This window comes from Acanthopagrus latus, chromosome 18 (assembly GCF_904848185.1).
Source record: "Acanthopagrus latus isolate v.2019 chromosome 18, fAcaLat1.1, whole genome shotgun sequence".
NCBI lineage: Eukaryota > Metazoa > Chordata > Actinopteri > Spariformes > Sparidae > Acanthopagrus > Acanthopagrus latus.
This window is the reverse complement of record NC_051056.1, coordinates 7066682-7081614: the sequence shown is the minus strand read 5'-3', so window position 1 is coordinate 7081614 and position 14933 is coordinate 7066682. Positions and strand designations below refer to the sequence as shown.

The 14933-nt window shown below is 40.9% G+C and overlaps 2 protein-coding genes across 2 annotated transcripts; one reads left to right on the top strand and one right to left on the bottom strand.

Moving 5' to 3' along the window:
- Window positions 1-1130: 1130 nt before the first annotated feature.
- LOC119007627 (fibroblast growth factor 4-like) lies at window positions 1131-5078 on the bottom strand. The gene is made up of 3 exons (XM_037077413.1): window positions 4787-5078; window positions 2056-2159; window positions 1131-1307 (listed from the first exon to the last, which is right to left on the bottom strand). Exons 1-3 carry the CDS (start codon window positions 5076-5078, stop codon window positions 1131-1133), a joined length of 573 nt encoding a protein of 190 aa, XP_036933308.1.
- A 6885-nt stretch (window positions 5079-11963) lies between these two features.
- On the top strand, window positions 11964-13048 carry LOC119007474 (high choriolytic enzyme 1-like). The gene has a single exon (XM_037077196.1). It carries the CDS (start codon window positions 12197-12199, stop codon window positions 12989-12991), a length of 795 nt encoding a protein of 264 aa, XP_036933091.1. The 5' UTR covers window positions 11964-12196; the 3' UTR covers window positions 12992-13048.
- Window positions 13049-14933: the final 1885 nt, after the last annotated feature.

Below are 14933 nucleotides of genomic sequence, written 5' to 3'. Positions count from 1 at the left end.
CACTGTACCTCAACATATATTGAAAATTGCCCAAACATAATTTAATAAGAATATTCCCCAATGAACATTTAATAAACAGCTGGTCAGTAAACTGAACGTATATCACTTAAGCAGATCAGTCCAACTTTGGAACAGTTTTCCTAAATGTCATTTTCTTTTTTTAAAGTTAGCCACCATAAATGCTAGATTCCAACAAATGGAACTTGTTGATCAAGAATCAGTTTCCTATTTTTAAAGATTCCTTCTCTTTGCCTCATAGAAACCAGTGGATTAGGAAATAAATTAATAACAGGAAAACATTTTATATTTACAATCTTTGAAGTACCTTTGTATATTAACTCTGTGTGTGTGTGTGTGTGAGAGAGAGAGAGCCTGATTGCCGACTGTTAATTGGGGAGAACATAATTGGTTGCAAAATGCACTTCAGTTTATTGACCTGCGAGTTTGGGCAGAAACTAAAATGGAAATGAAAATGTCACGATCAGCGGAAGTTAAGCAGGAACTAGTTGGGAGGTTCCCGGAAATGTACTAATGACATCACCAGCTATTATGTGAGATATGTGACCATAGTTGAAAGTGAAAAATCAAGCATTGTGTGTGTGTGTGTGTGTGTGTGTGTGTGTGTGTGTGTGTGTGTGTGTGTGTGTGTGTGTGTGTGTGTGTGTGTGTGTGTGTGTGTGTGTGATGCATTTGATGACACAATAACACCATCTGGACTGGACTGTTTCCTTCGAGCGCCTGTTGCAGTTATCCGTGTGTTCAGGGCATGTCCCACACTCCCTGTGCAAACATGATCCCACAGACAGAATCAGGGATTTCGGTAGAAGACACACATTTACTGGCGCTGTATTTCCCTCGCCCCCTTCATATTTGTAAGGAGCTCGATAGTACTGGTGGCAATTTTAATGCTGTTTGGTGTTTTGCAAGTTTGTCCATCTTGGTCGTCATCCACAGCCCATGTTAATACAACACATCAGTTCATGCAAACACAGGCTACAGGTTTCCGCTCTGGTCCATTGTGTTATAGAAGGAGAACAGGAGTAGTCCAACAATACATTTCCTAACCCTAAGCCTGACCCAACAGGGACCTTGACTTGATTCTGTACTGTTGAGGGTTTTGTTATTAAGCGTCATATCCTGGGAAGAAAGTGTGTCATGGTCATAGTGGGCGTGACCCGGTTGCCTCTCTTGGTTTTGCCAGTTTTGCTGAGGCCGATATACATGCCAGGGTAGACAGCTGACTCATAAGCATTGTAGTTGTTGGCCAGGAGATTCTCCTTGAACTTGGACTCATCGTTGTAGTGGCCCTGAGGAGAGGGAGGATAAACAACAAGGGACAAGTCATTATCATAATCCAATCCAAAAGTTTATAAAAGAACTACACTGTATTTATTAACCATTTTCACAGTAATCACACATCAATTGCAACTTTCCAATAAACAATTGGCAATGAATAGTTTATAATGCATGTCTTTGCTTTTTAACAATGCAAGTGTCACAGAATTTCCATTAACTATACATTTGCATTTTTTTATCATATATAATTGTTTATTTTATTGATATGACAGATATTATGAATAATGATGATGATAATTATAATGTATATACATATATATGTGTATGTATGTATGTATGTATATATATATATATGTGTATGTATGTGTGTGTGTATATATATATATATATATATATATATATATATATATATATGTATACATATATATATATATATATATATATATATATATATATATATATATATATATATATATATATATATATATATATAGATATATATATATATATATATATGGAGAGAGAGAGAGAGAGAGAGAGTGTCATAATTTGAAGCCTGAGGCCACTGACCAAGCTGCTTGACATTTGATGCAAACAGCAGTTTACACTACAGTATGAATATATGGAGTGGTGCAATGTATGTAGGAATCAGTGATATTCAACAGGCACATTCTAGCATGAAGATGATGCAGTCTGACACCAGAACCAATACACTTGTTGTGGAAAACACCTGCACAAAAAGCCCTGATCAGTTCTTACCGAACCATAGAGTTTCCCTTTGTCGCTCATGGCAATGAACAGACCGCTCCTCACCCCAAATAGAGTCACCACTCCTCTCTCCACTGGGGAAATTTCTAGAAGACCTGGGATGAAACACGAAAATGATCAGCAGCAGGAAGAATGCATCAGAAAAGGAAAAGCTGAAAACTTTTCACAGGTCATGCGATGGAGTTTTCTCAAAATGGGACCTTGCAGGATCTGATAACAAGTTCTGATTGCATCATTTTTGTTATTCTTGGCATGTACTGTATATTGTAAGCCTCACCAAATGCTTTTTTTCCACTGGATGGATTTTTTCAGTAAAATCGATGACATGAATTGGGATGGTGTCAGTTAGATAGTTAGTTAGTTGATATGGAATGGTCCGGTGGTTGAAGTGGAAAAAGGGGGGTAAACTAAATCATAACCTTTATAAAAGAAGCATATTCAAATCACTCAAAATAAACTCATGCCATGTAGTACTCTTCAGTTGTAACACACATATCCAAATGTACATTACACGTGAAAATGGTGTTGAACTACTCATCGTCAAAGTTCTGCGACGCATCTGCCCAGAATATTCCCCTGCTCACTTTCTCATGCTTTGCTATGGCGTGTTTACATTTTCATCCACATTCACCCTAAACCTAACCCATTCACATTGTGGATATGTCCAAATGCATGGTATCAATGTAGTGCAAAAACAGTCATCATTACAGAGCAGTCTGTAGCCTGCTACCCAGGCACAATGTATGCTGCTCATGTGAACAAGCAATTGCGGATAATACCCTGATCTGATTCTCCAGATGTATTCCAGAGTTCATGTGTGAAAATGGGCTTCTGTATGTGTATAAAGGCATGTGGATGAAACTGGTCTCAGCTCAGTTTGGGAAGAAGGAACTTTTTCATACCTAAACTGAGCACATCTGGCAGGTAAGTTGTTAAGCTGTCAGACTGCAGAGAGAGGAGTTATCTTCAGGATGAGCTCTGTGGGCGTTTCTTACGTTTTTGTGTATCCTGACGAGTTAGCATTAACGTTTCATTGCAGTAAAGTTAAATTGTGTGTTTTTGCACTTCGAGCTGACTCGTTAAAGCAGAATTGCAGGAATGCAGGGCTGCTGGTCTGGCTCTGGTAAATCAAACGAGGACATTTTGTATTTGAGTTTTGGTGGAAGTTAATGTGCGTGTGCTGTGGAAAACATGTGTGAGGATTCTTTTTGTTGACAACGTAACGCTGCTTTGTTTTCTGGAGTAGGAACCAGATCAATGGGAAGTAAACTATGGATGATTCCATTATATTTGCACCGTTTCCTGAGAATTCATTGTTGCTGGATCCAAAACTGAGGATAACTGGTATGTTTAAAGAGGACCATGGTTCAATGATAGAAACCCGAGACTTATTTAAAACTGATAACCTTCAAGGAGAGTTCAAAGGGGGGAACCAAAGATAGTTAAGAACTTGTACCGAGTGTTTTCTAAGTTCAATATTTATTACTTATTGATATGTTAATTTCTTTGGCTGTACATTCTAATCTATTCCTTTAGATACTTAACCTTGGATCACAGCATAGATTCCTTATCTAGGGAAATGTTCCAAGTTCCAAGTGTTACAGTGACATAAACAATAAAATGATAAAGTAAGAAGTTTATCAGTGTGTGTTTCCTTTACTCTCATACTGACATAGTTTTCAACTGGTCTATATATTAAATGTATCCACGGCTTTTGGTTTTGGTCTGCCACCTCAAGATTTTCAGTGGTTCCATCTGACCACATGAAACATTTCGACTGCTGCTAACTCTCACACATCAACACTGAGACTCAGCTTATTTACGCATGCTTTCAGGCCACACATGTATTTTCCCACAACTTTTCAAAAAAATATTTTTTTAATTGCAAATGTATTGCTGATAACTGCACAAAAAATGTACAGACAGCCAAGCATCAGCATCTCTAGCTCTTCTCCGGCTGGTTTGAAGCACAGTCAGCCATTCTTTTTCCTGAAACATCAGAATTAATGTTGCTCTATCACTGAAACCGACTAATCACATTTTTTGTAATGTCATAGCTTAGCAACGCAGGAAAGAAGACCAGAAAAATGGCCATGTTGGAGGAGTAATCCTTTCAAACACTTGTTAAAGCGTCTGACCCAAACCATGTCATCCTGAACCTAGCCAAGTTTTTTTTTTTGGCAAGTTTCATTTCCCTAAAACTAACCAAAAAGTGACAGAAAACTGAAAAAGAATAGAATAATAAGAAGAAATGTATACGTGAAATTAGCGTAAAATGATTAAGTGAACAGTATAAAAATACATTACAAGTGTTATGTGGCCTCTGTTGTGCTGTGGGAGGGTGCTAACCCTGACCCACACAGTGACAACAGCTTGCTCCAAATGTCGTCTTCATTTATCTCGTGAGTTGAAATGATGGTTCTGGAGCAACACTGATGATGAGGTTACAGGAACAACACCAACATGACTCACTAAGCAACTGTGTCATTGATCTATATATTTTTTTTATAATCCACTCATGAATTATTGTTTGCATGAACCTTACTTGATTCATATTCTCTCTAAAGTTACTGAAGTCTTGGTATTTTCGTTTTTCTTCACATAAAATTGCTTAAATTTAAAATTTACATTTGGACACAAGATGGCTACGACCAGTTGTTTTCCTGCTGATTTACAAGGATGTAAAATGGGGATGACAAAAAGAAAAAAAACAAAAACTTACTGTATCTGTTTTCATTATGCACGCCTGTGATCTTCCCATTTGGTAAAACCTGAATGTGGAAGCCGATGCCCACATTACAGTATAGCCTTCTTAGTCTCTTTATCCCCAGCAGGTATTCGCCATCTCTCGCTGTCACCTCCCTCTTGTCCCAAGAGCTGCTGCTGGCCCAAAGCAGCGACCCGGCATTCCGCAGGGTTTGTCTCTTACTGCTGATGACTGGGAGAGGGGCAAAGAAGCTACATAGAAGGATCCCATACATGAGCAGAGGTAGTTTGGACCTTGATGATGACATCCTCTGTGAGCCAGTCGCAGGAATCGTAGAGGCACACAACCAATGTGTATTTACAATCCCAATTAAACGCTGACTTAGTATGTACAGAAAGAGTCATAGAATCTTTACAGCTTCGGTCTCGCAGATATACACCAGAGAGAAAATGTCTCAGCCTCTGCACTCTGTAAAGCCCAGAGGAAAGTTTCAGTATGCATATTTAGACATCTCTAAGAACCAAAACAAAGGGGTCCCATTTGCAAGTTATTTGTCTCCGGTTCTCCAGTTTTGCTTTCTCCCCAGGTTCAGCAGACAGACAACACACTTATATGCGCCCCATATGACATCACACGCCACCTGCTGTCTTGTTTGTCTGTGAGTCACAGATGCTGTAGAGGCACACAAACTGAGAAACACATTAAACACACTGTGACAGAAAACATAGAGTGACACGCAAGAAAACAGAAACATAAACTATTTGATTATTATTTCTCTGTAATAAGTTTACAGATTTGATATAGATTTGATCGCGTCAGAGCCAGATTGCCAGTTTTCACCATGTCACCAACATGTAGGTGTATACAGTATGTATATGTGTATATTGCAGAGGCTTGAGAAGACGAGCTTTGTTATCCTGAAATAACAAGATAAATTAACCCGTTAAAACTGAGGAAACATGTTGTGTGCCAATTAATTGAAGCTAAAAATGTCAGATGAAGGATCTAAGAGGGCTGATCTGAAAGAGAACATTATTGATTTGAACAAGGAAAGACACTTGGAACTATGTCAAAGCTGTTACAGGTCCCCAGATCAACAGTGCAAACAACTGTAAGTATAAAGTGCATGGCACAGTTGTGTCACTGCCACCATCAGGAAGAAAATGCAAACCATCACCTGCTGTTGAGAGAAAACTGGTTCAGGATGGTTAACAGTCAACCATAAACCACCAAAAAGCAAGTCAGCAATGAATAAGAAGCTGCTGGGAGACAGGTTACAGTGTCCACAGTCAAGTGTGTTTTGCATCAACATGGGCTAAGAGGCTGCTGTAGGGTTTTGAACGGTCCTCCAAAATACTGACTTGAAGCCCAGTGAGAACATCTGGACTGTGTCTAAGAAACAAGCCTGTGCCAGGAAGACGGCACATTAAGTTGAACTTCACCGATTCTGTCAAGAGGAGCGGTTAAACATTCAGCCAGAGGACGACCAGAAGCTTGTGGATGGCTGTCAGATTTGATTTCAGAAGACCTATAATGAATTGATCACTGAACCAAACTTCATCAATGTTTTTTTGTGACAGAGTAGTATGTGTTCCACTCGGTCAATCGCAGAAAAATGAGAGCTGTAGAAATCAAGTCTGCCACGTTATATACAGGCTCTTTACAAGTGGATGTAAACTTTTGACCACGACTATTGCACACATTTATACTGGCGACTGGATCGAGAATGGCAAAACAGAATGAGATAAATTACGCTGGAACCTTGATACAGTTGCTCCATTCGAGAAAAGAATGGTAACAGCACCATGACAAACACAGAAGTATTTGCATTAAACCACAGTAGTATGTAACAACTATGTGCTGTGTAGATGTGGAAGGGCACTAAGCACTAAGAGCTTGTTAGATGAATTGTTCATACAACACAGAGTAACAGGTAACAAACATTCTTATCTGCTGTAGTTTAGGGTTTTGTATCAGTGAGGCACATCTAAGGTAACAAATGATAACTGTCTGTCTGTGAGTGTCTCTGTGCACTCCAACACAGGCACAGAGAGCCTTCTGATTAAACCATCAAAATGTTTGTGAAAGACTTTGTATGTGTGTGTGCTTCTTTGTATGTATGTACACTGTTTGGTGTGCTACAGTGTGATGCCTGTTGGTGTAACCTGATGAAAAAAAGACACAACAGTCGAGACAACCAGTCTTTTCATGTGGACATGACTGATATAATGTTTAAACCACAGTTGGTCTTCTTAACGTCTAAGTGCTGAGACATCTGTACTGGAATGATTGAACTTTACGGTGACTGTAACATGTGGACATTGTGTATAGTTACTTTTTGACACAAACAGTGTCTACTATACACAAGATTTGCTGATTTATTTCCCCGACCACAATACGAAATAAGAGACAATAACATAACATAACAAGAAACTTTAATTTTGATAGTGTATAATAATGTAACAATTTAAGAAATTAGTGCTCATTAAGTTCTCTATAGATAGATACTTCCTTTACTTTGACTACCTACTTTGAGTATCTATGGAAAGTAACAGTACTTACTTACACCAGTACAATTCTGGCCACTCTATCAACCTCTGCTCAAAATGGCATTGGACCGATTGTGTTAAATTCTGAAAGTGAATGAAATGAGTCATTTTTTTGGAGGCTGCGAGACGAGCTGTGTGTTACCCACCTGTGGCTCCCCGCAGGTAGATCATGTGAGGGAATCTGACCGAACATAATGAACATAATTCAGTGGCAACAAGTCTTACCTCCATAGATCTTTTCATGTCATTTGGAGACTTAGCTTGAGCTTTAGTGATAGCAGCCATTATCACGCCGTTGCCAGTCGCAGTCAGGCTAACATCCATCAACAGCGACGGTCTCTGAGGCTCTTCGTCCTTTTTAGGTGTATGATCAGATGAGAAGATAACCATATGCTGATGGGTTTACTCAAAGATTAAAGACAAAATAAAAACTGGTGCAGTAGTTTCAATACTGTTTTTGTAAAAAGAAAACTGCAGAGCTCACAAAAAACTGGAATACTCCATTAAAGAGCCCCTTTGACCAGCAGTGTAGTATGTTTAATAACTGTTGATGGCCACTGACATCAGGAGAAAGAACTTGTGAGAGAATTATAGAACTAAACTTTAGTCTAGAAAGAAGCAAAAATATGTGATTTCTAAATCAGTTTTAACTTTGTTTAACATTAAAAAAGGTGTAAATAAATATTCTGCTTTATCCCTGCATGTGGGCTCTTGCTCACGCAGTGTTGAGCCATAGGATCCCACCTGCCAAATGCGATTATGGCCGCCGATTTGCAGCCTTGTTTAGAGATAAAAAACACAGGAGGTGAACGAGAAAACCCGCTAAGCAATACCAAGAATAAACATCTGTGACCCAAGACTCTCAGGATTTTCTAGGCAGTGTCACAATATCCCCCCCCACATGGCTCGGAGGAGGGTCTGTTGACAAGGTTTGATGTCAGAGAAAATGTTGATACCAGGTTACCTACGTCATAACTTCGATGGGGTTTTCTCCCAGCGATGAGACTAGTCCTTCACATGTGTACACACATGAGCTATCATTGTCTCTGTCTCTCTTTCTGAGCCCCACATGAGCAGCGCTCTGACGCACCACATGTCACATGATATCAATCCTCCACCGCCGCTGTATTATATGCAGACTAGATAGGCCAACATTTGTTTGGTATGAATCACTTTGTTGTGTGCGATGTGACTTCACGCTTGAGCGGTCTGTATGCTTCCCAGCAGAAGTCACATACAGGAGGGAGAGCATCCTTATTTACCCCACCTCCTTGCTGGAAGAGTAGACTAATAAAATGAGCCATGCTGGATCCCACTGAAATGGCTACATTTAAACATATCCAGATTCCACAGTGCCCTATACAAAAAAAACTTTATAAATTGGTGTGCTTTGTCTGTAAAAGCAGACCCCTAACATATTTAATATATTTTAACTCCCATAAGGGGTGTAACAGTAAACAAAACTCAGTATGTACCTCAGATTACGTGATTTATGGAACATATTATCCATAATCTTCCTGTGATAGCATCGGTTAAGGCCGGCTCAAGTCTTTGCAGCCGGCTGGGATCCCCCCTGGTCTTCCTGGGGGTGTGTCTAGATTCCACTGAAGACACGCCCGTTCAGTCAGATGCAGGGTGTCATAATCAGATGGCGCTTCCCTCACAAAAAAAAAAAAAAACATGGACCGGATAGATCTAGGTCTTTAAACCTATACACATATTTTTCTAACCTACTATATCCCAGTGTCAGATCTTACATTTTTATTTCATTACATCTATTTTAAAGCTTTAATTAGTTTTGTTAGCATTACTACTTTATTCATTCATCATTTCAATAATCTAAAGTTGTAGCTAGGTTATATCATTATAGGTAAAGCCACCCAGCATACAATTATTAAAATTAGTTCATCCTTTACCTGCTGCAGCCACAAAGTTATGAACACATTAATGCAACAATAGTTATAATTCGAGATTATACTTAAATGAAATGGACCATTTTTTTATTCGGTCATTAAAATGAGGACCATGTGTTTATTTAGTGTGTTTAAGCCCATGAAATGAGTCAATGAAGATCTTTATCTTCTGATTAAAGCATCTTCCTCTGATGCACCCCAGTGGCTCAGTTGGTGGAGTGTGTGACTCATATACTGACAACCTGTAGAGCCCCACCACTAGAGCCCGACCCTGGTCTCTTGTTGTGTGTCATCACCCTTCCGCCCGTCATCTCCCAAGCTGCTGCGCCTAGAGCGGGGAAACATCTCTCCCCCAACCGACTTGTTGTACAGTTTCATCTGTTTTTCTTTTGGTCTTCCGACTTTATTGTACATAAACAAAATGTCAGCTCTCGACATCTGTCTGTGCTCTGTGTGTCTGTGCACGCAAGCTGACAAAATACAGGACAAAATCCTCTAGATGATTCCACGGCAGCCACCAGATGAGTGTGGGGAGCTGGGAGAATGCTAGTGATATGTTTGGCCTCTGTCACCTCCCGAGATAGGCAGAGGATGTTGTGAACACACCTTTATAAACTTATTGCATCTCTTTTATATATACTGTTACTGCATGAGGAATTTCTGATAAAGATATCATAAAAAGAATACAGTGCAATGACAATCATTTCTGCTGATAATGTGTCGTCTGAGTGTAACAGTTCATGCGTCTTGTGACCACTCACACACATTAAAATATTCAAACCAAATACTTCAAATACAAATCAAAAGATTATCTACAACATCATGAGGTCATCAATATTTTGCCTCAGCTTTTTTATTTTCAAGCAGTTCTGCATGGAAGTTAAAGTAATATGGCTGGGGAATTCATTTATTTCATGGGTTGACTGTAATTACATTGATCATGTGACCAAATATTTAGGAGGAAGGCATTATTCCACAGAGTCTGTGAAGGTAAGAACCACATGGGTAAAGCGGTTAGACATTTATTTCCAAAAAAACATGTTTCCAAACATTTTTACTTTGAATGAACTCCCACTGAAGATATCCGAAGATATAAGGTGTGTGTGACAGTGGAACACAGCAGTTAAAGGATTATTTCATCTCTGGGAAGACGGCCCTTAAATAAAACTGTCTCTCTCTGCAGTAGAAAGGCAGAGAAAACAGAGTAAATGGGCTGTGGTGGTCACTTCTACTCAAAAGGGTGCACAGTGGCACACTGGAATGGATGGGGCTTGGTTTTGGCTCAGAGTTCTGAGAGAGGAGACACTAAGGCGGCTGGATGGTGACAGACAATATTGTGTTGCAGCTAAATGGTGAAAGAAATATAATATCCATGATGCTGTTTCTTTAAAGGTGTTATTGATCACATTCAGGCACCAAACATGGCGTTCCCTCTCCTCCTTCCATCACATTCACGTCACAACATCGCTGTTGTTCCAATCGTCTGCATGCTCAGGTAACTGCCAGTTACAAGAAGATTTTCTATTTTATTTTTGTTTTTTCAAAATGAGCAGAACCTGAGGTCTGTGTGTGCGTGTGTGCATGTGCGTGTGTGCGTGCAAGCGTGTGTGTGTGTGTGTGTGTGTGTGTGTGTGTGTGTGTGTGTGTGTGTGTGTGTGTGTGTGTGTGTGTGTGTGTGTGTTTGTGTGTGTGTTTGTGTCTGGAAGATCAAAAGCAAAATGGTGGCTGGGGTTTAAAGTACCAGGCTGCATGGCATGACAAAGGAAGACTACAGAAAAATGAGCTGATCGAAGGGTTGGACTCAGGTACAAGATGGTGAATCACCACTTGTTTCTTTGATAGGAGAGAAACGGACAAACAATGGTTGTGCTCACACCATTAGCTCACTGGTACGATATGGTGCAAGCTGAAGGATTGTGTGTGTATGTGACGTGATGCCAGGTTAGAGAAGATGGTTAGTTGCATGCAGAGACTGAGTGAAGCATCATTCAACTAATGTCAAATTAACCAGGTAGCAAAGCAAACTACTAATAACCTGACTACCCAGAAATCAATATAACACCCAAACAGTCAACAAACACATATATTGAACACATGTGCATGACACCAACTAGAGTCTAACAGTCCCGTGCTCAGGGTGTTCAGGATGTTCTACATTGAGACTTTTAAAACAAGTTTTAACATCTTCTGGATGCAGCCTGATGGCGTCTGTGATCTTCTGCTTCAATCTGTTTCCTCTTTGTCAGTCACATTTTTGAGGCTCATGGCAATGGAAAAGGAGTCATCATTCAATTTTAGATTATTCATCGTGCATTGAGATAATAGACGTAAAAATAAACAGTTTAAAAACAAATGATCAAAATCAATACAGTCCAACCAGATATATTACCTTTGTCATTCCACACATTCCAACCTAAGTTTGCAGCAAACTTCATCACTCCAGTAATGGATCAGTGGGGAAAAAAGGAAAATATTACTGCGAGTATTCAGATGGTGTGTGTGTCTGTTCACAACATTTTTATCTGTTCATGTACTTGTTTTTGCATCCCAACTGTTTAATTATACACTCAAATAAATGTCATGGAACAACTACAAGATGAGCTTTCAAAGAGACAATGATATATATTATTCTGTCTGAATTAAGGTGGTTTAACAGAGACAATGTGATGTCTTGTTGGCTGAAGACTTTGTAGTGTGTTTGTCCTGACAGAAGCTGTGTTCATCCATCTAATGACCAGAGATGACAAACACTGTTTAAAAAGTAGGTTTGTCTGTGGAGTCCTCCCCTCACAGGTTTATTTAGGCCTAGCAGCGAGGACCCCAACCCATAATCCTCCTGCAGACACACCTGTAGAGGAGAGTATAAAGAGCCTGGCCTGAAGTGAGTCACACATCCAGCTTCACAGAGTCTCTCCACAGCAGCTCTCCTCAGAAGCTCCACAGCCTCCAGACCGACCCTGAAGATGACTCCCTCTGCCAGCCTGCTGCTGCTGCTGCTGCTGCTCGGCCTCTGTCAGGCACATCCTCTCCAGGAGGAAGGAGGCCAAGAAGAAGAAGAAGTCCCAGACACCATGGACATCACCACCAGGATTCTCACCTCCAACAACGCCACCGATGAGATGCTGCTGGAAGGAGACCTGCTGGCTCCCAAAACCAGAAACGCCATGACGTGCTGGTCCCAGAGCTGCCTGTGGAGGAAAGCTTCCAACGGCTTGGTGATGATCCCCTTCACCATGAGCGCTGAGTTCAGCAGCTGGGAGAGGCAGACCATCGACAGAGGAATGAAGGCCTTCCACAGCAGCACCTGCATCCGCTTCGTCCCCCGTCAGAACGAGTACGACTACATCAGCGTGGAGAACAGAGGCGGATGTTTCTCCGCTCTGGGCAGAACTGGAGGCAGACAGGTGCTCTCTCTCAACAAGCAGGGCTGCCTCTACCACGGCATCATCCAGCACGAGATCAACCACGCTCTGGGCTTCCAGCACGAACAGACCAGGAGCGACCGCGACTACTACGTCAGGATCAACTGGGAGAACATCGACCCCAACATGGCCTACAACTTCTACAAGAAGAACACCAACAACCTCAACACCCCCTACGACTACTCCTCCATCATGCACTACGGAAGAACGGCCTTCTCCATCCAGTACGGCAGGGACTCCATCACCCCCATCCCCAACGCCAACGTGCAGATCGGCCAGAGGCAGGGCATGTCCTACTGGGACATCGTGAGGATCAACCTGCTCTACGGCTGCTGAGAATAATGCTGATGCTGTTCTGAAGCTGCTACAACCTGTGACATCAATGTTAACATGTTGTTTCTTTCACCGTCTGACTTCAAATGTTCACACAACAGAAAATGGTTGCTAATAAAGCTGATGCAAAATGACTGATTGCTATCTTGTAATTTTTCTCTATTGTTGTGATAGATAGAATTTTTGACTATTAATATCTCACAAGCCAGAGATTGTGCACAATGTGGCAACCTGAAAGTTGTTTCGTTAACAGTTCGTTGGCCAGTTATTTATGAGGTATCAGTGGTAAGTCAATAAGAGTCAGGGTGGCCCTGTGGCAAAGGCAGTAGAGGCAGATGGATGAACAAAAATCTAAATGAATCATTTCATCTTTACCAAGTGATGTAATCCATGTATCCAGACCACAGTGTAGTAATGACAGTGTACATCACAACTCATTTATTACACAGCCTCCACATGATCTGTATACAGACAGAGGAGGGAACTACAGCACCACTAAACACACTCACTGCAGTCGGAGAAGAACAATGTCTGTGTGTGACCACTGCTATGTTTTAGTCACGTGCATCCATGAATCAGATTATTATCAGTAGTTTGTGTTTAACAGCTCCAGCAACAAGTCTAACTAGCAGCTGACTTACTGTGACATGATGAATGACAGACAGTGGCTGGACCACTGAGGACAAACTGACATGAAGGTAGGCTTTACACGCATCTGTATGTCAGGTTATGTGTGAAATGATGTCAGAGTTTGAACTGATTGGTATCTTGAGGCCCTGAGTCACTTTACAACTAAGATGCAGAACAGTAAGAAGTTAAACAGGCTACAACAAGCTACACACTGCAGCTCCACTTTGGTTAGAGAAGTGCATCAAACACAAACTGTTAGTCAAGGCTTTGAGGGAGTTTGGCAAAACCTGGAAACATGTTGGTTTGTACCACTCCAACCACTCAGGATGGTCTGAGAAGAATTTCTTAGTTCTGCTTTAGATCCAGTCTGTTGTTGCTGTCACAGGACCCCATCAGAGGTTCATCAGTCTCTAGTGCTGCAACAAGTTCTGGGAGGTTTTGGGATTCCAGCTGTTGCACTTGTGAATTACTTCATGGAGTGTAGCACTGCAGGACAAACAAAAGAGCTCAGAAATAACACTAATCATAAATATGATGCTAACTTAAAAGATAGTTATGATGCCAGGTGTGTGTTTGTGTGTGTGTTTGCCTTGCGGGAGCAGCAGCAGTGTAATGTGCAGGACAAACAGCCTCCATTCAGTATGAATACACACTCATCATCACCACACTCACACCACAATCAGTATGATTCAGTGAAAGAGTGGACTCTGAGTTGAAAGGTTTAAAATGCGATCCTACCTGGTGATGAAACGTGACAGAAGAGAAGCAACAACAATAACATGGACATGAAGGACCGAGCTGGATCAGCTGTTTCCCGTTTTTTTACCCCAGCAGAGGGAGGAGAGAGTGTTTCTGTCCTGAGAACTACAACAGTCCAAACTGCCTTCAAGCGATCCAGTCCTTATCAACACCCCTTACATACAGTAACGCTAAATAACAGTTTATTCGACCACAGAGCCCAGGGATCAGCTTTTCCAGTGAGCTCCCTCACGTCCTCCCTTTTTCACATAACTATGGTGAGATCGTGCATCGAGTTACTAGACGTTAATTTCGTGTAATAGTGGTTTAACGTTCATGATAAAGAGGCACAGCTTCACCAGACCAACATGGCACCCATGTTGAATGAACAGCAGCTACACTGAAACAAGCAGAGCCGATTTCATGTTCGATGACTGTGAGCTGACAGTTATTATAACAAGATAAAGTTACAAGTGTTAATTCCACATTTGTAGTTAAATAGCTGTTTTAGAAAGGAAAACTGTGAGTATTCAGATGGTGTTTATCTGTTCATGTATTTGTTTTAGCATCCCAACTG

What these genes read in the sequence shown, in the direction of transcription:
- LOC119007627 (XM_037077413.1), bottom strand. Translation starts at nt 5,078, where the DNA reads ATGTCATCATCAAGGTCCAAACTACCTCTGCTCATGTATGGGATCCTT. An exon ending in GCATAATGAAAACAGATACA is followed by an intron (nt 2,160 to 4,786) that starts GTAAGTTTTTGT and finishes GTTTCATCCCAG; the next exon opens with GTCTTCTAGAAATTTCCCCA. An exon ending in AAGGGAAACTCTATGGTTCG is followed by an intron (nt 1,308 to 2,055) that starts GTAAGAACTGAT and finishes CCCTCTCCTCAG; the next exon opens with GGCCACTACAACGATGAGTC.
- LOC119007474 (XM_037077196.1), top strand. Translation starts at nt 12,197, where the DNA reads ATGACTCCCTCTGCCAGCCTGCTGCTGCTGCTGCTGCTGCTCGGCCTC.